The 22,791-nt window shown below is 39.5% G+C and overlaps 2 protein-coding genes across 2 annotated transcripts; one reads left to right on the top strand and one right to left on the bottom strand.

Moving 5' to 3' along the window:
- Nucleotides 1-1,022, top strand: LOC140927382 (protein phosphatase 1 regulatory subunit 3D-like). The gene has a single exon (XM_073377022.1). It carries the CDS (start codon nucleotides 127-129, stop codon nucleotides 670-672), a length of 546 nt encoding a protein of 181 aa, XP_073233123.1. The 5' UTR covers nucleotides 1-126; the 3' UTR covers nucleotides 673-1,022.
- A 14,971-nt stretch (nucleotides 1,023-15,993) lies between these two features.
- LOC140927381 (D(1A) dopamine receptor-like) lies at nucleotides 15,994-18,793 on the bottom strand. Its single transcript, XM_073377021.1, has one exon. It carries the CDS (start codon nucleotides 18,443-18,445, stop codon nucleotides 17,303-17,305), a length of 1,143 nt encoding a protein of 380 aa, XP_073233122.1. The 5' UTR covers nucleotides 18,446-18,793; the 3' UTR covers nucleotides 15,994-17,302.
- Between the last annotated feature and the right edge of the window lie 3,998 nt (nucleotides 18,794-22,791).

Genomic DNA, 22,791 nt, shown 5'->3' with positions numbered 1-22,791 from the left:
GTGGTCGAGTTTGGTTGTAAATAGTCTTCGTGGATTGTTTTGCGGATGCAGAATTCGTTATGAGCTACCGCGTGCTCAAACGAATTCCTCTTTAGAGGTCTCAGCAAGAAACCTTCTGCTTTCATCATGGGGAATACGAAAAGAGTTACCTTTGCAGATTTTTTGGGTTTATCCTTAGTTTCTGTAATAGAAATAGCTCCAAGGATAAAACACACTAAACAAGTATCTGTATACCAGCAGCCAAGGTATCCAAAAAGGTGGAACAATCAACGATATTTTCGAACATGTTTGTTCGAACAGCCAGTGAATAGGCAAGATTTTCTCGACAGAATAAAAAGACAATTTGTTTGCCTCGAAAGTGTGGTCTGCGATAAAACCATCATTCGCGGGTTTGTTCGAGTATTAAACGTGGCATACAGAAAGGAGGTCACGGTACGTTACTCCACAGATGGATGGAAAACGATGAGAAATGAAAGAGCTGACTATCTTTCGACTTCAAGCAATGGATCAACTGACACTTTCTTCTTTCGAATAATTCTACCCGCAATTTGGCTAGAAAAGGTTACAGTTGAATTTGCCATTTGCTACAGCGTTGAAGGAAACATTTATTGGGATAACAACAATTTTAAAAATTATTCAATTTATTGCGCTAAGGAAGAGACAAGAGTGTAAAGAACTTCTGCGGAGTGAAATATGCTTCAGATGAGGAGCTTTACAAAGGTGCTACGTATCGAGAAGAGGAAATTTTAAAATAACAACTGTCAGAATTGGTTCTGAAGTCAAAACACGACTCTGTTCAGTTCTTTAATACTTGACTTTCGCTGAACAAGATCATGCCGAAAGACAAGAAAAGTTACTTTTGGATGTCTTCTTTTGTTTAAGTGCGTCAGGTGTAAAACTTCGACTCGTCTCAGATTGAGAGTTGATAAAGTCGTTACGAAACACATGTTATATGTTTGATACCTCGACTCTTCATCGCCGAGGAAAAATGTGAAGAAAATAAATTTAAATGTTAAAAGAAATTACTGACACGTGGATAATTTTTTGTAGACTCTAGTTGACCCCACACGGTTATATATTGTCGGAAACAATTCGTGTGAAATTTGACATTAACATCCTAAAATTTTGACAATTTGGCCGACGCCAACGCAAACAAGCCATATTCAAAATAACTATTTGCATTCAAATTTCCTGCAACAATTTGTTCATTTGTGAATGGCCAGTTTATAAAAAGCGCTCGGTTTGACGTCCCGACCGTGACTAACGAGTTTATTGATAATCTCATGTGTCATATTTTGCTTGACCCATAACGAAAGTAGCGACATACGATTTACTAGCCTTCAGTCGCAAAGTGATAACTGAAGTTAAAATGGAAATATGACTTCGTGAAAATGCCATCTGTTTACACAACAAACTACAGTAGCACTAGGAAGAAGCCTAAAATTATAAACTGTGGTGTTTCTTTGAAAAGATATATCCATGGTTTTAATCATGATTTTGGGGAATTCGCCGCCTCTTGCAAACTGTTGTAACACCTGCGTCATTCATCGCATGATTTATCTCGCGTGACATGTATCGCGTGATTGGTCAAAATATGAGTGTACAGCACGTGCAAGAAGACACGGAAGATGAAAGTCTACATCATCACGAAATGCCACGTGATTTAAATACTTTTTTACAGGGCCTATTCACATGCAAGGGGTTTATGCTTTAATAGCTCTTGTACATTTCGTTTTTTTTTTTTTATACGCGACATGTTTACAAGGCAGGTTGGGTTATCCTGACGCTGGGGTAAATTAGCGAACAGCGAAGTCGTGCAAGAATCGGTTGGACAAACAGCAGCGTAGCGGAACTGGATCTTGCTGAAGATATAAAATAAAACTTTTTAAGGGGGCTGGATGAGTAAGACTAGGTCGAGCCCCGTCGTGTCTGCCAAAGGGGAACCAATTTTCACTTGGAACGGCAACGGCGATATCTCTTTCACAAACAAATATGTCGACCTTGAAAGACGCAGGGCCCTTCTTCTGGAGAGCTACTTAGACGTTGTCAATGTTATGCTACGCCAAAAGTGACAAAATATCAAAGATGCAACTTTATAATTCAAATCCACCAATTCACTATCAAGATCGATAAAATTAACATCAGCTTGCTTTTTGAATGTGTCAAGATTGTAGAATTTAAGTTCAATTCTCACGTGTTTCATGTCATGTATCAAGAGACACGTTTTCCAAGTCAAGATGCATGTTTTTTAAATCAAGAAGGGAGACGACAATTTTTGATCAGTTTTGTTTCCGAGAGGGACTGAACCCGAAAAATCTGCCATGCTCCATGGCTGAATCCCGCCCATTCTTGCCCATCCCCCCGCTCCCGCCTTAGACATCGCGGAGGAAGGAATCGAAGAGCTTGTCAGACGAATCATTCGATCAGCACAAGAAGGAGTTAACACATATCGAGCTAATGTGGCCTAAAACGTGTCAACAGCTGACGAAGAACTGAAGCGGCGATTTAAGAACGAGATAGGCTCGATCAATGGTTGGCTGGATCAGAAAGAAAGCAGAACAGGCTCTCGTAGGAGCGCTGGTGAAATATCACCACAAGCACGCAGAACGATTAACAAACAAGCTTCGTAAACTCGAACAGTATAAGTCTCGCAGGAATACTGTTACTAAGAAGACGTCTCACCAGAAAACGCAATCACCGGCTAGAAAGAAAACTGTCAAGAAAGATGACGATGTAAACGAGCAAGCCGAAGAATTGAAGACCAAAATTAACGAAGTCGATGTATTGTTAGAACAAATGAGTGTGCGAATAAACAAAGTGAATCTTACTCTTGTCTCTTATTAGACTCCTTAGAAGTAAGGGGAAAAGGGAAAGCAAACCGCACATAACAAAGCGGCCAAAAACCGCAAAAGAAAAGAGCGGAGAAAAATCAAAGACAAAAAGCACTTTTGAAACGCCATCGAGTCACGCAAAGAGTATATAAAGAACCTGTCAAATTTTAATGAACAACTGACAGATGAGCAAATTACTCTACTGTCGCGTGGTCTAAAGTTTATCCCGCCAGCTTCTCGCGGATTTCGATCAATTTGCGAGACGAATGCGACTACAATATATTTTTCACGCGGAAGAAAACGAACGTTATCCTTTCCACGTGAAGTCGGACTGGGACCATCCTAGAGGAGGTAAAATTAGAGCTCGCAAGCCATTGAATTGACAAGCCAAAAGATAATATATCTACGGGAGAGCGCCAAGCTCTCAAAGAGTTATCGCGCAACAAAAGCATTATTTTTAAGAAATCTGATAAAGTTAACCCCACCGTATTGATGAGCATACAGGACAAACTAATCAAAGGTCAGGTTCTGCTTGATGATTTAAATAACTACCGACCTCTAGACAAACAACCAATGGCTGAAACTACAATCAAAAAAGCTAAACAACTTATTAAAACACTGCTCTCAGAAGGCCACATTGATAAAACGACGGCTAAATGGCCCTCCCTTACGCCTGATCCTCCGCAAATCCCAGGCATTACCACTGTATGCCATGCATACGAAGAATTTTACCAAGGAAACCCTCCAGTCCCTACAAGGTTTTTAAGCGAAAGGCTTAGTATGATACTAACTAGAAAACTCTTTCCAATTTAACGAGAAAGATTATCTTCAAACCCATGGAACATCCATGGGCACGAAAATGGCCGTAAGCCTTTGCTAACATCGTCATGGCCAAAATAGAAAAAGAAATACTCAGACAGAGCAGCATTAAGCCCATCTTTTGGAAAAGGTTTATCGATGACGTCATACAGTATGGGACACAAGCAGAAACGAAATAGATGAATTCCTTTTAAAGGCAAACAAGTTCCATCCTACAGTCAAATTAACGGCTGAAATATCAGAAACAGAGACTACATTCTTGGACTCGAAAGTGTACAAAGGTGTCAGATTCAACAAGGTTTCTATCCTTGACGTGCGAACACACTTCAAGCCTACAGAGACATTCCAATACACGATTTTCTATTCGTGTCACCTACCAGGCGTCACAAAAGGCTTCATCGGAGGAGAAGCTTTAAGGTTTCAACAAATTCCTCTGAAATCTCTTTTGAAGAGAACATGAGGAATTTTTCAACACGCCTCAAGAATAGAGATTACCCAGCTACAACTGTAGAAAAATATCTCTCAGAGGTCATTTTCGCAGACAGAAAGAAAGCACTAGAACAGGGAAACAAAAATACTACCCTTTGTAACGCAATACCACCTTGAGTTGCCCAACCTCAAGAACATACTCATGGGGAAATGGCACCTTATACAGAACCAACCATATCTCAGAAACATCTTTAAGGAACCTCCCCTCATTTCATATCGCAAAGGAAAATCCCTAAAAGACACTCAAGTAAGAGCTAAAATACAAAGCTTTTAAGACCAATCTATTTGCGAACTGCAGGAGTCGTGCAGGCCAACGTGCAGGCCCGCCTTGAATTCCAACCTGTGTGCTCGGTTCAGTCCCTCTCGGAAACAAAACTGATCAAAAATTGTCGTCTCCCTTCTTGATTTAAAAAACATGCATCTTGATTTAGAAAACGTGTCTCTTGATACATGACATGAAACACGTGTGGGAATTGAAATTAAATTCTACAATCTTGACACATTCAAAAAGCAAATTGATGTTAATTTTATCGATCTTGATAGTGAATTGGTGGATTTGAATTATAAAGATGCATCTTTGATATTTTGTCACTTTTGGCGTAGCATACAATGTGATAGACGACGATGAATTTATTCTACTATACGATGAAACCTTCTCCAAGAACCCGGAATTTCCATATGATTTTTTTAAATTTTACTTTTTATATTTGCAATAATGACTTCAAAATAAAAGAATACAGAAACAACACACTAAAGTCCTCTAGTGCCACTTCAATGCTTCTCATGTCTACTTGCTTTTTTTTCTTCCTTTGTCAATTTGCTTCTCAGTTCTCTCGCGAGGTTGTAGCGATCTCGAACAGCTCCTTTGTCAACTTTGAAATAAACAGCGTCAATTCAGTTCATGTTTTCAGGTTTTCTTTCCTCTCACAACTGTGCTCTTTTTTGTTCCAGTGAAGCGATTAACAACCATGATTTCCCGGTACAACAACATTTTGTAGTGAAGGGAACTACATACCATAGGCTTCCTGAAAAAAATTAGAATTCAATTAAACCAGAATCTTTAGTTAAAAATGATTGTTTTCAAATCAGCCGAAGGTAAACACCGGCCGACTGTCAGAAGAAACAAGTCACAGTAACCTTCACTGAACTTTTTTTTACTCGATTATTACTCCACTGTAACTGGATCTATTGTAACTTCACTTAAAATGATTTACTTTTCTTCACTGGGCACTCAGGACTAACATTCCTGGTCGCGAACGCAAAACACCAGCAACAAACAATGGACATAACTTATGGCCTTTTTTCCTCATTTCGAAATATTTTCGACAAAAATCGTGAAGAATATGATCTTAAGAAAAAACATGGTCAGCATATCTGAAAAGGAAATCGATTGCGACTAGTATTGTAGGTAAAACAAGCCGAGAAATACTCACGTTTTCGAGACGACGGCAAAACGGGCTCAATCGCGTCCTCGACGAGACCAGGACGGCAAGAACACTAGTTTGGGCTTCGTGTGCGCATGCCTCGTTGTGGAAATTTACTTTCGGTAGCCGACGTAGCTTGTCCCGTCCTCGTATCTCAAGGTCCCTGATAATACGCGTTGGACCACACAAATGGAAAATTCCATCGGCAGTTCTCAAGCTGCTGAGAAGACCCACCAAATTAAATGACGTGCATGCGTATTGTCTATTCAAAAATAATAAAGGTGCATGCCTAATGTTGGATGGAATATTTTTCCAGTCTGTTATGTGGCGATTAAAAAATGAAAATTTGAAGTAATTTGTACGTGTCTTCTTAGGTCTTTTCTTAAAATTATGGTTCCTACGCGTTTTCGCTGATACCTTAAAATAACAAAAAACATCTAATCTGCACTAAGCAAATAAACTTGCTTCGTAACTCGAGCGAAGGCCATTTTAGGACCCCAAGGACTCGAGGGAAAACAAAACTAAGTGGTTTCCCGAGGGACCTTTCATCAAGTGTTTTGTTATATTCCTAGACTTTCACTTCAACAGCAACCAAAGAATAACCGGAGCGAACCAAAACAGTCGACTCGGTACTTTTAACAACACAAATTTAATTCTTAAAATCACCGAATGATGATTTACAAAGTACTTTCCTTATATTATCTGCATCTTTTTCCTCCACTAGCTGCCGTTTCTCTTCCGGAATGACTTTTAAAATCGTTGCTTTTTAGCTTGAGACTTCGTTTTTGAGTTCATTCGCCGAAAAGAAAACTGGCGGTGTTTTTCCCGCCTTTCCACCATGCTTTGATCACGTGCTGTAAAGTAGCCCGAGCGGGGTACATTGCTTAATGTATCACGATCGGGATACATTTTATTTTAAACAACGCCACGTGACCAAGAATCAACCAATGGCAGTCCCTGTTTAGTTGAGTGAAAGTCTAGGGATATAACAATGTTGGATGTTACATGTTGCCGCCGTTTGCATACCCTGTTGCATGCTGTTGCATGTTGTTGTACAAAGTTTGAAACCGATCAAACGTTTATAGCTACGTGCAAACGGACGCAACAACTCCCAAATTGTTTTTTTTTCTTTTTGCATTTTGATAATTTTCATTTTGTTTTACAATAAATCCATGTATTACAATGCTTTACAGGTACTGATAATTCAGTTTGAACACGAAAAAGTACAAAAAAGGAAAGAAAAGAAAACGAAACTAAACATATGTACATATCATCACACACACAATTACATACTGATGCAGACACCCCAGCACATGTTTCCTTTATTTACATGAAAAATTAATAAAGGCAGAAATGCGGCTAAAAGAATCGTGTGCTAATCTGATTTATATTTGCATCATTTCATATCTGGGTCTCCAACTCGTTGTTGTCTGACTTAGCGATCATTGTCTCGATTAGGAAAACAGTGTTAATTTTGGAATTAAAAACTCTAATTCAACTCCCAACATTCCGTTTGCACGTAGCTTAATCTATTCGCCTCTGAACCGCCCGTGCGGATCCACGTCCTTTCTACCCTTTGTGACGTCATCAGTTTTAAAGGTCAAAGACAACTTTGTCCGCTGACTTGTGCAGAGTGAAGAGATCTTTCAAACCATACCCGAATGAGCACAATTCAGTCAAGGACACCGGAGAAAGAAGCAAAAAACCATGTGACATTGACCTGAAAATCTCTATGAAAATCTTTTTCCATTGCTCACCTACCTTTCCTTTCACCTAATCCCAAGATCCTAAAAGCTTTCCTAAAAACTCTTCCCACCAAAACAAAGCCTACTAAATGCCCAGCAAGAGAAAAAAAAATGAGGTAAGAAAAGCGAAAAAAGAGAGGAGGAGAGAAAGCGAAAAGTAAAAGTCAAGACTGCTTTGTCACTTTTAAACCCGAAATTTTGCTTTCTGCGCATGCCCGAACTTCGCAAGCTGATATTTTGCATCTGGATCAGAAGGCCGCAAAGTGTACGACCTAGGGTTTTAGTTTTAGTTTTAGCTCTTTAAAGCACAACAGTGACCAGAAAACCACTCGACTAGCTTTAAAACGTGTTTTTCGGCAAAATCTCCAGGAGCGAATGGGTTAAGGGTCCTTGGATCTAAATAGGCGTAGGACCTTAGACTTTTCAGACTTCAGAGTAGCAAGCCTGGTGTTACGCCAGTGATAGACACTATGGAGGTCAGTTTGATGATCTTCCCAATCCAGCTCTGAAGTAACTTTCCGATGAAGAATACTGTCTTCAGCAAAGAGTCCGCAATTACATTTAACTGCTAATGGAAGGTTATTAATATAAACGAGAAAGAGGAAAGGTCCCAAAATACTTCCCTGAGGCACGCCAGATGTTACCTCAGACCAGCCGCAAGAATGGCCATCGAGTTACTACCCTTCGTCTTCTTGTAGTCAAGAAATCTGAGATTGTTAAAGTACGCAAAAACAGCCACCATTTTGAATTATTTTGAGTGTTATTTTAATTATGCAAAAGTGTGCAAGGTTTATTATATCTGTTTGTTTTGGTTGAGAGATTTCGAAAACGCACGTGCCGGCCTTAAAGTGACTTTAATAGTAAGATTTATCTTTTGTTAAAACCTGTCTTTTGTTCATACTAATTGGACGCGCTGGTAAAACAAAGGATACGTTCCGTTGGCCTTAATTGACTTTTCCTTGACCAAACAAAACCTTTCCAGAAAAACAAAGTCTCGCCTGGAACATACTGTTTTTATTACTCTCCTACGTTTGCAAGATCTTAGTATTTAAGTTGGCTTGCGTTTTAGTGACAGAAACCTTGTCCATCGAGATCTCCTGATCAAATCATTTAGTTATACTTCATTAAGTGTAGTTGCTTAACAATTGTTTGAGACTGGTTGTCAAGTGAACTCTTTTGTTGGATAATCCGTGTAATTATATTTGTACGCTAATTAGTTTTATTGCAAAACTCGTAAACAACCTTGAGTTAATATACAACAAACACAACAAACAGATATAATAAACCTTGCACACTTTTGCATAAATAAAATAACGCTCAAAATCATTCTAAATAGTGGCTGTTTTTGCGTACTTTTTAAATGACCCTTGATTCTATATTGTTGAAGTTTTCGTAGCAGGTGTGGATGGGACATTTTATCGAAGGCTTGGCGAAGTCTAGAAAAATTGCACAGAGCCACGCTCATCAAGAATACCAAGCCACTCGTGGACAAGCTGGAGCAGCTGAGTTTCACATGAGCGAAGTGGTCGGAAGCCATGTTAATTATCACATAGTAACTTATTATCAGAAAGAAAACTCATTATGTGATTGTTTATAAGTCGTTCTAAAGACTTGACAACCATACTAGTTAAGGAAACAGGGCGATAGTTATCAAGTGCCGTTTGCTTATCGACTTGAAAATAGGCACACTACCTACTACCAGTTAGTAGGTAGTGTGCCTCGAGAGGGAGTAATTAAACAGCCTCGTCAAAAATGGAACTTATCGTTCCATGTGTCATTCTTTTAGCAACCGCGGGGAAATCCCAACTGGTCCACAGGCCTTGTTTACATTTAGAGACATTTAGTACTTTAAGCACCTCACGAGGTGTACAAGTCAGATCATGAATGGGATGTACAGACAAAACATTTGAATAATCACATGCATGTCCTGGTATGGAAGACAGATTATCAATCCTTTTATCAAATACCGAACAAAAGAATTGTTAAAAGACGTTTGGTTTATCCTTAAGTTTGGATTTAATGGCGTGTTCCGTCCCATGTGCTACTACCGGGTGTGCTTTGATTCTTTGTGCATGATTTCACAATTTCAGATGGGTTTTTAATGAAGCTGTGAGGTATTTGACATAATATGCAAAACAGAAGTTTGTTTAAATTGTCTTTCCCCAAGTTGCTAATTTTTTGATAGTTGGCCCTTTTCGCTTGATCCCCAGAGAATTACGCCTTCTTCCAGAGCCTTTGCTTCTTGTGTAAAAGTTTCTTCCACTCTGAGTCAAGCCAAGACACATCGCGTCGACGTTTAATCAGCTTCTTCTGAATATTTCGCTTTACAGCCTGGAAAAATAGGGACTTCCACACTTCTCACACCTCAACCACAGAACTCATTAGAAAAATCGTATCCCATGGGATCTTAACAAGATCCTCCTTAAGACCTTTCCAGTCTGTTCTGCGAAAGTTATATACAAACCTAGGAGTCTGTTTCAGTGTGCCGAGTTTAATTGTCCAGTAAAATTCGATCGAGGAATGATCCGAATTTCGCAAACATTGATGTGGGCGTGGCTATGTTATTTTAAGCTATCACGAACACTTACATAAAATACCCAGCCTGGTTCTGCAAAGAGAATTCAACGCACTAACTTCTGGAGACGCTCTAGTTAATGGATGGAGCCTGGGAGGCATGCGCAGGATGTAGTAAGGCTGTAGACAATTCACTAAATTAGAGGAAAGTGACCATAGACTGCTATTGGCGAAAACGTAACCTGAGTATGGAGTAGATCAACGTCAAGAAGGCTCACGAATAGGTAGACCATGGTTGGCTGTAGGACGGAGGAGATGAAGACCCTGTATCTACTTAGATTCCCTATTTGGTTGTCAAGGACGGTACGGAAGTTAAGTGAGAGCCTGGAACACACAAGTGATGGTTACTACAAAGCAAGGCTACATCTGAGTTGTCCGAGCTAATCAGTGTCCATCCGTGGGAAGGTAAAAGATCTTCGCTATAACGATAACCTCAAGATCTTCGCATCTTCGGACAGTAAACTAAACCAAGTTATGAAGTCAACCAAGAGCGCGATGGAGAATGTTGGTCTCCGATGTACATACCACCCATGATGCCTCGGGGCTAAGGGTAGATGGAACGTTTGTGTTCCCAACATTAGTTCTTTGGTGTCTTCGAGTATAGGCCAGGCCAGAGGAGAGGCGGTTGAGGAGTATCTCCGCAGAATTTCTATCATCTGGTCAAGTACATTGCCCTATCACAATCGTGTTACAGCCTTGGGCAAGAGAATATAAAGGACCTTTATGTTGATCTCTTGAATCGGGTCAGTTCGCAATACCAGTGTTAGGCTACCTAATGGGGACACAATATTGGCTGGTGATATCGCCAAGTAGACACGGAAGCGCGCAAGATAATTGTTGAGAATGATAGAAAACAACCAAGCTGTTCAACGAGCTATACTATTCATGTCAAAAGAGAAGGGAGGCAGGGGCCGGCGCTCGATCGAGGAGGATTCAATACAAAAGAGATCAAGAGATCAAGGCCGCAGTGAGGTTATACATAAATAGAGACCCAGCGATTGCGATGGTTCGTGAGTTTGAGGAGATATTAGAGGAGTTAGGTCATAGCAAGAGCCATAATAGGAAAAAGAGGGACACTCCCAGTCACGCCTTTGGGATATCTTAATTCCAAAAAAGTTATTTTTAGAACTATGCGGACCACGCGGAAACAGTTTCCGGTAACCTGGTTGATTTCCGGAAGATTCAGCGCCATAGCAAGGCAGGGTCAATAAATGAATTAAATGGCTGCCTAAGTGGAGGGACGATGTGGAGGGTGTGTACTTGATAAATTGTCCTTCTTCAACGAAGAACCTACCATAGAAACTAGTTAAAACTTCTACACAAACGGATCCTTTACAAGAAAAGGTGGAAATCGGTTAAAGCGACCGCGTGACCATCGTTTTTGTTTGAACAGCTGGAAAGAGGACAAGTAGCATTGCGGCCCGGATAAGCGTTGCACACAAAACACGCGGGTCCTACAAAGACGACCGTACAAACGACCAAGTGGACATATTTTCTATTGAAAGAGGAAGGAAAAGAACGTATAAAGGTTTCCAGTATTTTTGTCAGGGACATGACCAGGGATCATGTGGAAAACACCTTTTCCTGCTTTGACTGATATTTTGTACCGTGCTTCACATTGGACAATTAACAATTTCTTGAACACGAGGTGAATAGAAGCGGAATATTCGCGGCGAGGTTAATATTCCTAAAGCCACTGTTCACCAAGATTAAAAATCAGTAAGGAGACCATTTAAGTTCAATTTGATTGACGGTTTTGACGGATCAATTCATGTGAGAAAATCGGTATGTGCAAAAGTTTGATCTTTACAGAATTTTCAAACATTGCAAATCAAATCGCAGTTAAAAAATCCTTTCGCAAACAATGGCCTAATGGGTTATATGGAATCGCCAGAACTTTCAATTCTGCTTCCCAGCCTGTGAAGAAAAGAAGAGCTTTGTTTTCATTTGTCGACTCGCCAAGTCAGGCTATGCAAGTAAGAGTGTTGCCCATGTCCTGGTTGGTCGCACTGCCCTAGCGCAGAACAAAGTCGCTCATGCGCCTCGTTTAATAACTAAATATACCAATACAAACGTTTTTACTGCTGCTGCTGCTGCCTCTGCTACTACTATTCGGAATAGCGATGAAAGAAGTTCGGAATGCGGGATTCTCGTGACAAAGGAGTGGAAATACGGGATCAGTACTCGCAGAGAGAATTTGTTTTTAAAATCAAGACTTTTATCTTTAATCTCATGCACAGCCGCTCTTACCCAAACAACGGCTGGGCGAGAGAGTATTTCATCCTTAGTGATCAATTCCGTTACTCTCATAACCTTTATATTTAATAAAGGGGTGTTATTAAGGAAGAAATAAGAAGGTGATCACTTCTAAGGCTTTAAGGGTAAACAACAATAATCCGCTATCCTAACAGGTTTCTTTAATCTCGACACAGTATCTTGATTTAGTGGTCTATTATCAATGCTGCGTCCTGATTGGTTGAGCTACTACTAGGCTATATGCTAAAGCCCACTAGTAGCGAAAAGCGCCGGCTTTGAAAACCAAAACAATGGCGGCTGAATCGCGTTTTGCTAGCTAAAGTTGTTTTGTCTCGATATTTTTGACCAACTAGTTGGATTTTACCAAAACAATTATTCCTCTCGCCCTCATGGCCTCTGAGCCAATAGCCCTGTGCTCCATCAGTCAATTTCTATATAATATGCACAGAAGTGTTTCCAGCAAAAACTCTCGGGAAAAGGAGCCTATTTCATTTTTAGGATGACCACCGAGGCTGGCTGGCCGGCCATTTCCTCTGACTTCTAATAAGCACCCTTCTAGAGAGCTGTTAAGAGTAAATATTAGAATAGCCTTTAGTTTTATCCAGCGAAGAGGTTTCTTAGCCAACTACGCGAATGAAAGCGACGGGAACGTCTCCGCACATGCCAGGGGCACCCAACGAGAATATAGTTCAAAACCACTTAACATAGCATTGTTAAACGTATTTTAGCAGTATTTAAACGGTAGATATAGGCATACTTTTATCCCCTAAAAATGTTTAATCTGTTCGGATTTCCTAGCTGAAAGTCTAGAGATCCGAAAATTATGGGGATCAAAACTTAGCTTTTCGAAAATTTCAGCCAGAAAAAAGGCTCTCGAAAATTCTAAGTGAGCTTTTTAGGGTAAAAACCCGTTAATAATGGGCAATTATACCAAGTTTTAGATGTTCGAAAATCCTAGGAGAGGTAGGCAAGCAAGAAATTTTACAAAAAATGTTCCGAAAATTCTGGATCTCAAATCGTCTTCCGAACAGATATTTTCCGAAAATTGATGTTGGGTGCCCTTGTTATACTGGAAGTATACGACTCATCGCTACGCTTTTAGGATCAAAATATGCTAAAATTAAATTCAAACATCTTTGCCCTAAAAGAATACTTCAAGATTATCGATGACTGCAAATAAAGTGAGATTAGGAGTCTAATTTTAATGAAAGAATAAGGTAAAAACGTTAGCACCAGTTTCATCTGAGACAGAAAAGTCGAGAGGAGAGTGAAAGTGCTTAGATGCGGCCATCAATGAAATATTGACCCTCGCAGATTTTCAAGTTATTTCTAAAAATAGATTAAACTGTCCCTCAAATTAAGGCATGATGATAGCTTTGTTTAGGGATGGATAATAGAAAAGCGTATGTCATCAGCGATGAACGTAAGACTCTTACCCGTTATGATTCCCTGTGGATGACTAAGCATCGACGCGAGCTGGCCGTTCCTTACCCTGTGAGTTGAGGTTTCTTTCTGGCATGACTTTTAACATTTGCGAAGTCGTTCGCGTGGCTTGGGGACGTAAACAAACCAACTACGCGACTGACGTGGTGACTCGAACCACTTCGTTAATGCTAAAACCAAAAAAACCATGCCAAAAAGAAAGTTCCGCTCAGTCGCAGGGTAGCCATTCCAGTTGAACGTTTGACTAGGGCTTCTGTTAAAGGTATTAAGCTCCATTAGTCACAGGACATTAGGTCTAGCGGCAAAGGTTATACAGTGCTTTCCAATGATATTGTACTATATGGCGTTCCATATTAGTCTATCGATAACATAATGCTAAGGTCGGTATGCCGGGGCATTGATATGGAAGCTAATGCATGATAAACACGTTAATTTTCAAGTGCTGCTGTTGTTTTTTGCTCTGTGAGTGTTGTCTTTTGGACTCTACAGTGTTTTAGGGTTATCAATAATTTGACGTAGAAGCTTCTAAACTATGCGTACGATGCGCGGTCTTATTTAATGATGGTTTGTTGTTGATGAGCAAAACGTAAAGAAGGCAATTGAAAAATCCATCAATGAGCATTAGCATTCCAGATGGCGAAAGGAAGCAAAGGAACTTGCGTAAACTGATTACACGGATTTATGCAAGTAAGCATGCACAGATTAAAAAGCTAAGAGCTTCTAGATATAAAAGAAAGGTTTATTGTTAATGTAAGGATGCTTACACAGAGCTACACAACAAAACTGGGGGATTGTAAATTGCGCAAACAAAGCAAATGAAAAGGACTTTGATTAAGGGAACAGTTTGACAGTTTGGTGAAAAGAAAGACTTAACAAAGAAAGGGCGGATCTATTGCAATTTTGCTGTGTAAACACTGGCCATATTAATCCCGAAAATCTCTGTCAAAATGCTCTGTTCGTACTTCGGGAAAAACGATGCCAAGATCATTCGTTGGACTAAACCTTTAAAAAGAAGATGCGCTGACGGGTGAGAATCCCTCGCTTTTATAGACAAAGGAACCACTAAAAACCCTCGCTTTTATAGACAAAGGAACCACTAAAAACCCACTAGTAATGGACGTACCTTGTAACTGACTTTGGAAAAGCAGTGATAACACTTCAGCTGCTAAAAAATGTAGGAATCTTATTAACAACGAATATGAGTCAGATATGTAATGCCTCGTGGCTAAAAACTAAAAAGTTGGTCAAGTTTATTATAATCAGTCATTTGTAGCTTGAGAACTATAAGTAGTCTTGGCTTTGAATAGGTTTTTTGATCAATATTAACAGTAACCATATGGCGACAGATTTCCTGCATCATGGCCTTGTAAGGTCAAAAATATAAATTGAAGCAAACATAAGCCCTTAAAATAAACACATTTTGCAAGAAATACATCTTAATAAAGGGTTGCGCAAATTAAAAGTGACATTTGTTGATTTTTATTTATCATACGTGATTCCTGTCCTCTTAAATGGCTGTGCCTTAATCGCGTATCAGCCAATTGCAAGCTCAAAGGATTAAATAACAAATTCTGTTACTACGGGGAATATTAAGAACACAAGCAGAGGCTTTTATTCCAACGTCACTGGCTTAAGTTGGCTCTTTTGAGATAACCATTTGAATAAATATGCCAAAGGAAGATCTTTGTACGCAATTAAGTTTTGGGCGTTCACAAAAATTACGACACCGAGATCGACAGTCACTGAAAATAGTTTCTGGGTTTCCACGACAACAACTAGTGTTATTCTAATAAAGTCCTTCGAAGCCGATCGCGAAATATCAAATCAACGCCAAATAAACAAACACATTGTCTTCGTTTATGTGGTTTGAATTTTGATTTATTGCTTCAATTTAGCGAGGAAATTACTTTTACAATGGTTATTGAACGCAAAATCGACCAAAAAGCTGAGAAAATAGTATAACAAACTTTACAGGAAGGCAAGAAAGAGTACCAACAAATTTTAGGATGACGTGCAATCTTGAATAATCGCCTTCTTAATTATCAAGGTCAAATGGAATGAAATAAGCCAAAATTTAGAGTCCAGGGATTTTTTTTGGCCTCTTTTGAGTTCGTATTACTTATGTAATTACATTTATCCTGCACCAGGAATTAAGGTCCCGGATGACGAATGATCCATATTTGCAATACAATTCCTTCTCCGAACGCAACAAAACACTGCTTTTTCAGCTAACTACACCTCAATTCTTGTTCATCCAACAATTCAAGATGGTCGTGATGACAATACCTTAGATTAAAAACAAACCTAGTTGACCCTATGAAATCCGCAAACTTATGTGACGTTTTTTAGTTTTAGTTCTAAATTTGCATTTCTCACTCATATTACAAACGTAAAAGAAATAACCACCAAGCATAAGCTTAACTCTTTTTAATTCATCAGTTTTTTTATGAACAGCTGTTAATTAAAAGAACAAAGGACGAGAATCCTACAGACGCAGCAAGAAATTAAAATGGAGTGTTCATAGTTTTAATCTTTGTACATTGCAAATTACAGCCTTACAAACTGAACGATTGAAGTAAACTGCTGTTTTACAGTAAACTGACCTCAAAAGAGAGCGCTTGATAATGCTATTACAAGGTTATACGTCAAAGTATTAACATATCTTAACTCTTGATTGTCTTCATCAAAAACAGAATTCCGGCTTTGACAAGCAAAATTTGCTTAGATTCGCAAAACTCGAAACTAACTGAAACAAACTTTTCACACTATCTATCGTAAATATCATAAACGCCAAAAACATATCATAAAATAAAAGGAAAATTTATCCCTAATTACCATATTTTACCATAATCCAAGGTATTATATCTCTAGGGTTAGACATTTTTAAAATGACATTTTACAGCAGCAAACAGAAGTGTTGCCGTTGTCTTTTACTGTTTTTGAATATTTGAAACGAATACCGAGGTCTCTTTCGTTTGAGTGAAATGAATTGTAGCTTGATGACATGGTTAGCCATCATAATTATAGATCTAAAGACGTAAAGTAATAAAGTTGTTCCAATCATACACCGGTAATGTGTGTATTCTAAATTGCTGTCACAATGGAAGAGGTTTTGTTCCTTGTCAACTTCGCGGACTTGTGAGACAATTTTTTCTCAATTTACTCACTATCTCGTTAAACTATATTCTTTTCACACGACAAAAAAAATAATCTATCTAGAAAATCACTCCATTTTCCTTGGGGAATATTTTTCTTTCGCTTAAAAAGAACTTAAGGTTTGTTTGAACTGGCGACTCTTTGAAGTCACCGATAGAAAACTGTTGCACAAAAAATCTTTGACTATAATCGTTTACAAGCACCATTTTGAGAGCAATTCTAACCAACCCAAAGTCGAATTAATTTTCCGTAACTCGGCGTTACGGGCGTAGACTTAGTAAAAATGTCCCGTTCTATGCTAGAAAAAAATGTAATAAAATAAAATCGCGGCAGGGGTGTAAGTGAAAGAGAAGTGGCTTTGTCTTGCTGTCAAAATATTTAGAATTACTCTGCTTTTTCAACAGTTGAAATCCCTTCTTTCGATCGATGACATCTCAGTCAAGATTCTAGCCGATTAGCGGTCCTTCTCCCCTATTTCGCAACAATCGCCAATAAAGTGTTTTCGCGGCTGTAACTGTCAAACACGCGCGGCATCTTGTCTAAAATCCCCGGTAAAATTTGCCGTTCAACTCGGCCGTTTATCTCGTCCATTCAAACTAAACCATGATGTTCTCCCGCTGTTTCGCGAATGCTGTATACTCGCTCTTGTATTTGCATGCTCGGTTACAGAAAACTCCTCGGCTTCACTTCTTCGCGACCGGCCCAAACACAACATCCTACTGAAGGCTTGACGAAACTCCTTGTTGAAGAGCGTGTAAATCAGAGGGTTTAATGAGCTGTTCATGACCGGCAAAACGAACACAAAAATGATTCTAATCGCCAGTGAGAGATTCTTGTTTTCCACGAACGGTTTGAAGCAATCTTCACACCACAAACTTAAAACTATGATAATAAAACCAGGTAGCCAACACACGATGAACGCTCCTATGACAATAGCGATGGTTTTAGTCGCTTTAAGCTCGCGCAAGATATGCTTCTTTCCCTTGTTCGGGTCCAGCGAAGCTACTGCTTTTGCTTGTGTAAAGGCAACGCGAAACACGCACGAATATGTCACGATCACTATAAGAAGCGGAAGGAAAACCGCTACGGCCATGGCTGTAGTGTAGTAAACTCTATCTTTCTTGCCGCATGATCTCTCTTGTGTGTCGGCTTTGAACTTGACGGAAATATGCGGGTTGTTTGGTGTGGACTCGCCCGTCCAGTCAACCAAGCTTAGAACACCCCACAGCATTGCATACACCCAAACAAACGCGATCAAAGAAAATCCAACCCGTTTTGTCATTCTGCTTCGGTATTCGAAAGGCTTGGTGATAGCTAGGAAGCGATCAATCGAGATGACGACCAGATTACAGATGGAGGCACTACTAAAGACTGTGTCCATGGCTATCCAGTATGCACAAGTCGTGACAACTCCATCGGTCTTGTCGAAGCACCAATTCATATTGTGCGTGCTTTGGTCGATGCGAAGGGGTAAGTGACCCAGCGCGACCAGCAGATCGGAAACCGCCAGTGATATTATGAAGAAATTAGTCATTCGTCGCAAGCGATGGAACAGATAAACCGCGGTTATTACCAGAGCGTTTCCAAACAAAGTGGCCAACATGATTAACACGAGAAATACAGTGTAGACAATAAATACAGGCTGAGTAGCTACCGAACACACGGATTCTAGTTCTGGAGCTGTAGTGGAGGTGTTGTTAGAAGCCATGACGCGAGTGGTTCTCGCGGAATGTCTGTTTGTAGTAAGACAAGTGTAGCGCTTGTCTGTCCTTTTAAATCGACTGAAACCGCCGCACGTCGCTTGGGGCTTTTTATCCTCTCTCGGCGAGTAATTATCGCTCAAATAAGCTAGCAATTAAAAAGGGACGCCAGAGACAATAAAATATTATTGATTTGGACTAAACCAACGAAACCGTTCCTGGGGTCAAGACGCGGAAAGATTGAACGATTTGCAGGGGGACAGATGCTTCACAAACCATAGCAACGATGTGAGAAGCCGTGCCAGAGGCTAAATTCTTGACCCCAATGATTACATTACGAATTTTGTCACTCAATTTGTCGAGGAATACGATAGTGGTGGATTAGCGCTAGCCAACCTGGAGCTAATTCATATCATACAAATGTATACTTTGACCAAAATGCGACCATTTTATGCCGGTGGTCTGTATCACCATTGCTATCGATCTGCTATCAGTATTTTCGAAATGGATGGTCTAGACGATTTTTGATCTCTGCAAAAACGTTTTAGACTGTAGCGTTATGGTAGGCAAATTTATGTTGAATTGGCTTCGGTGGCAGTCTTCAGAAGAGTATCGCTTTCTCGATATCTGATAGCGACCCACGGTCGTGCAAAACGTTTGCAACTTATCACGCGCCGAAATATATGCCTTCTATTGATATCGACTTAGTTTCGCGGGAAAATGATGTTTCGCGCCAAAGTGCTAAAACAAGACTTGAGAGAGAGAATTTTCAGCTATCTTTTTTTGAATTACGTTGACCTGTCATCAGCCATAGCAATTATTTTTAAACATCAAAAGAAAGAAAAACACTCTTTCTAAAACACCGGAGGGCTAGGAATAATTCACAGTGTGTTCTTATCTCTTGTGCTATCAAAGAAATGCTCACGTATGGTTATTGTTCTTTTGGATTAATAAACCAGAAGCGGGAAAATAAAAATCAGCTGGAACTCCGGCAATTTTTACCATGTTATCTGTCTAGCTAATTGCTTCCTGTTGGACAAACTTCAGTCATATCGAATGTGCAATATAAGAGCCGTGGCTCATCATCCCTAATTTAGTTTTCTAAAAACCTAAAAGGTCCTAATGAGGTTGTAAAAGCTATATATTTTCATAACGTCTTACGTACGATAGGTGAATACAGTCGATAGATTAGTTCTCGGTGCTGGTATAGATGTTTAGTTTACTTGCAGCCAATGCCAAATAAATATTATTTCAAGAAATTAAATAGATACTCGAACAAGGATTAATAAGCTCAACCGAGTGGGACAGCAAAATTGACAGAGCCAAGGGGATCGAATTGCTTATTCTGCTCTTAAATGGCGTTCGCTGAAAGCATAACAGTAGGATGCACTGTTTCCGGAACTTTCCAGGGCGGTCAAAAGCAATTTTCTCGATATTTTGACTCCAGATAAAGCTAAATTGAACCTGAACTGTATCCGAACGTGCAAAGAATAACTAATCGAGTTCTAGACAAATTTCCTCTTCGACCTCCGGTCAAACTGACAGAGGGAAAGGGCAACAACTACGTCACTAATATTAAGCGAGTCTATTACATCTTCTATTTTTCAGAGATACAAAATCTCTGAAATATTCGCTTACCTACAAAAGATTGCGTACAAAACATCCGAACAATAAAAAAAGAAAAAAAAAACCAATAATGCGAAAATTTTGCCGCACTTTAATACCGCCAAATTTATAAAACTGACAATTTTTCACGGGTGATTTACATTAGGCAAGCTAATTTTATTTCCTTCTTTTCATTTCTGATTTCCTTCTTTACGGTATTGGACGCAATTTCCCCTGACAGTCGGATATTGAATTTGAGATCCTTTAAATTGCACAAAATGAAACAAAAAAAAGCTTTGTGGAGACACCTTAGCAACACTCTCGACCTATGTACTAAATAAATTTAAAGCTCTTGAAAATTGTGTTTTTTGGGTACAAATGCTTTTGCCCGCGTTTTTTTTGCACACTTTTATAACCTTGCTTTGGTATAATATTCCATTTTCTTTATTTTTTAGAAAACTGAGTGTAGTTGGTAGTCTCGCTGCTACAATGTAATAGTTTTGTCAAAATGTCAATCAAGCATCATAAAAGTGAATACATTAACGCCATTACCCATAGAATGTTGGTTTTAAAAACTATTAACGAAGCCATCACGATTTAGCAACAATATCCCATATTGAACGAATACAAAAAAACTCCCCTCCGCATTCAATTTAATGGAAAAGCAGGCAGTTCTAAAAATTGAATAAGGCATTTCTTTCAGTAAAGACTGAAAAAAAAGTCAAGACAAAAGGGTGAAAGCGAACTAGTTACCCCCTAGCCAAGTGTATTCGTCAAATACACATACAAGCAACACTAATAATAGCATTTTTATCAACAAGCCATGGCGCAAGTCTCAGCCGGTTCGAAAATGTACTTACGAAACAGCAAAATTGTCACAAGAAACGTTCCTGTTTATAAGGTTTACACAACATGAAAAGTTTCAGTCCCTGCCAGGAGATGTAAATAAACATACCTCGGTAGCTACGAGGGGGAAACGCTAATGTGATGGAAGTAAATTGGCATCTTATGACTGACAGCAAGAAATTAGAAATAAACAGTTAAACAGCTTCTAGCAGAGCTTCCTGAAAACACACGATTTATTCAATAAAAGCAGGTGCTGTCCTGACAGCCTTTCGTTAAAAATGAAAAGCAATTCAGTAGCCCGCAAAACATTTTGAATTGGGAATCTGAATCGTACAGGTTCTTTATACTTTCGCACGTTAATTCTGAGCAGTCGCCACCTCAGATGAACCTACGAGTATTGGTTTCGAGCAGCAACGGTTTCCGTTAAACATTCACACATCTACGATCGGGAAATATAATTTTAATTGGTTTTTCTTATTCTATTTAACTGCGATAAGGCAAATGAGATGCATTTCAAACAATTTTTGGACTGTTGCTTCTTACTGTCACAAAAGCATGAAAATCAGCTTCTTTCAGTAACAGAAAATAGCTTTTGGCATTTTTATGGACCGAACCGAAGCCGAGGTTGATAAAAACGCAACAAAATAGAATGTGGGCGATATCCAGCCATCTTGACTAAACAATAGTCAATAAACGATTTACTATTATAAGGCAGAGTGCTTTTTTTCTTGCGGGACCGACGCGGGAAATACTGAGCATGCAAGATACGCCAGTCTTGCCCGCTCAGGTAGCCTGCAATCATAAGGGGTGATAGGATTCACTCGGTTCATCTTGACCGCTCGTGGAAGCAGCCATGTAATAAAATGCATGGGGTTCTTAAAATCTAACTACGACTTTATCAGCCACACTTGTGAAATACTATGGGTCACTAATATGAACTGCCATTTAATGAATGAATGCCATTTATGCCGAGTATTACAGGTTCACATTTTTCTACTTTATTGCATATCATCTGACTGTGGCAGGAGTCCATAAACTCTAGGCCTGATGGGCTCCCGACTACTTTGTCTATATGGGAGAATCCGCGTAAAAACTGTCCCTACCTTGAGGACAAATTTAAATTATTGACAGTATTAATAATCTATAAACCTCACCGACCAAAATACAAACAAGGGGTACCCTGCGAATACACAGCCATGAATCTCTCCTCAGTGATCCTCGCCGCCGGGAGCGAAACGTCTCCAGCGGCGATGAGCGAGGAGGAGAGGCTGTATTCGCAGGCTAACAAGGAAGCGCATACGTATTATTCAGCACAAAATTTTAAAAAAGTAAACATCCGCACATAAACTAGGTTGTGGGGGGAGCAAGCAATGCTTGGTTTCCGCCTCTTTCTCCGCTGTGCAGGTATAATGTTCCTTCATTTTCCGAACAGCGGTTTGTAATCAAGTAGAGCAATGACATGGATTTTGAAAAGCCATTTACAAGAATTTATCTCCTCTGCACATGCAGCGATTTGTCGCTTTATGGTCAAAAAAGGGTGCAAAACGAAAAGATCTGCCAATTAGGTTTTTTTTTAAAATATCACGCGGTTTTTTTTCTAAAGGCAGATTAGAACTTTGTCGGTATCCATTCAAGGGTTGTTTCCAAGTTACTTGCCGCTAAACTAAGAACTTGAGGTTCCCATTCCGACAAAACACCCACTCCTGGGCTGGATTGCCGCCGACCTTTAGAGTCTGGGGTCCCATTCCTGTTTTGTTCACATTTGAGATCGAAGATTCAGTAATGGTTTCAATAATTTTGCAAATAATATGATAAATGTAAAACTATATAAAACAAACGAACTGGTTTGTTAGCCAGAAATAGGCTGGCTAAGGCGCTAAGCTAGGACCCGCCCTTCTAGTTT

This window comes from Porites lutea, chromosome 2 (assembly GCF_958299795.1).
Source record: "Porites lutea chromosome 2, jaPorLute2.1, whole genome shotgun sequence".
In the NCBI taxonomy this organism is placed as follows: Eukaryota; Metazoa; Cnidaria; class Anthozoa; order Scleractinia; family Poritidae; genus Porites; species Porites lutea.
This window is presented reverse-complemented; position numbering and strand designations above follow the sequence as displayed.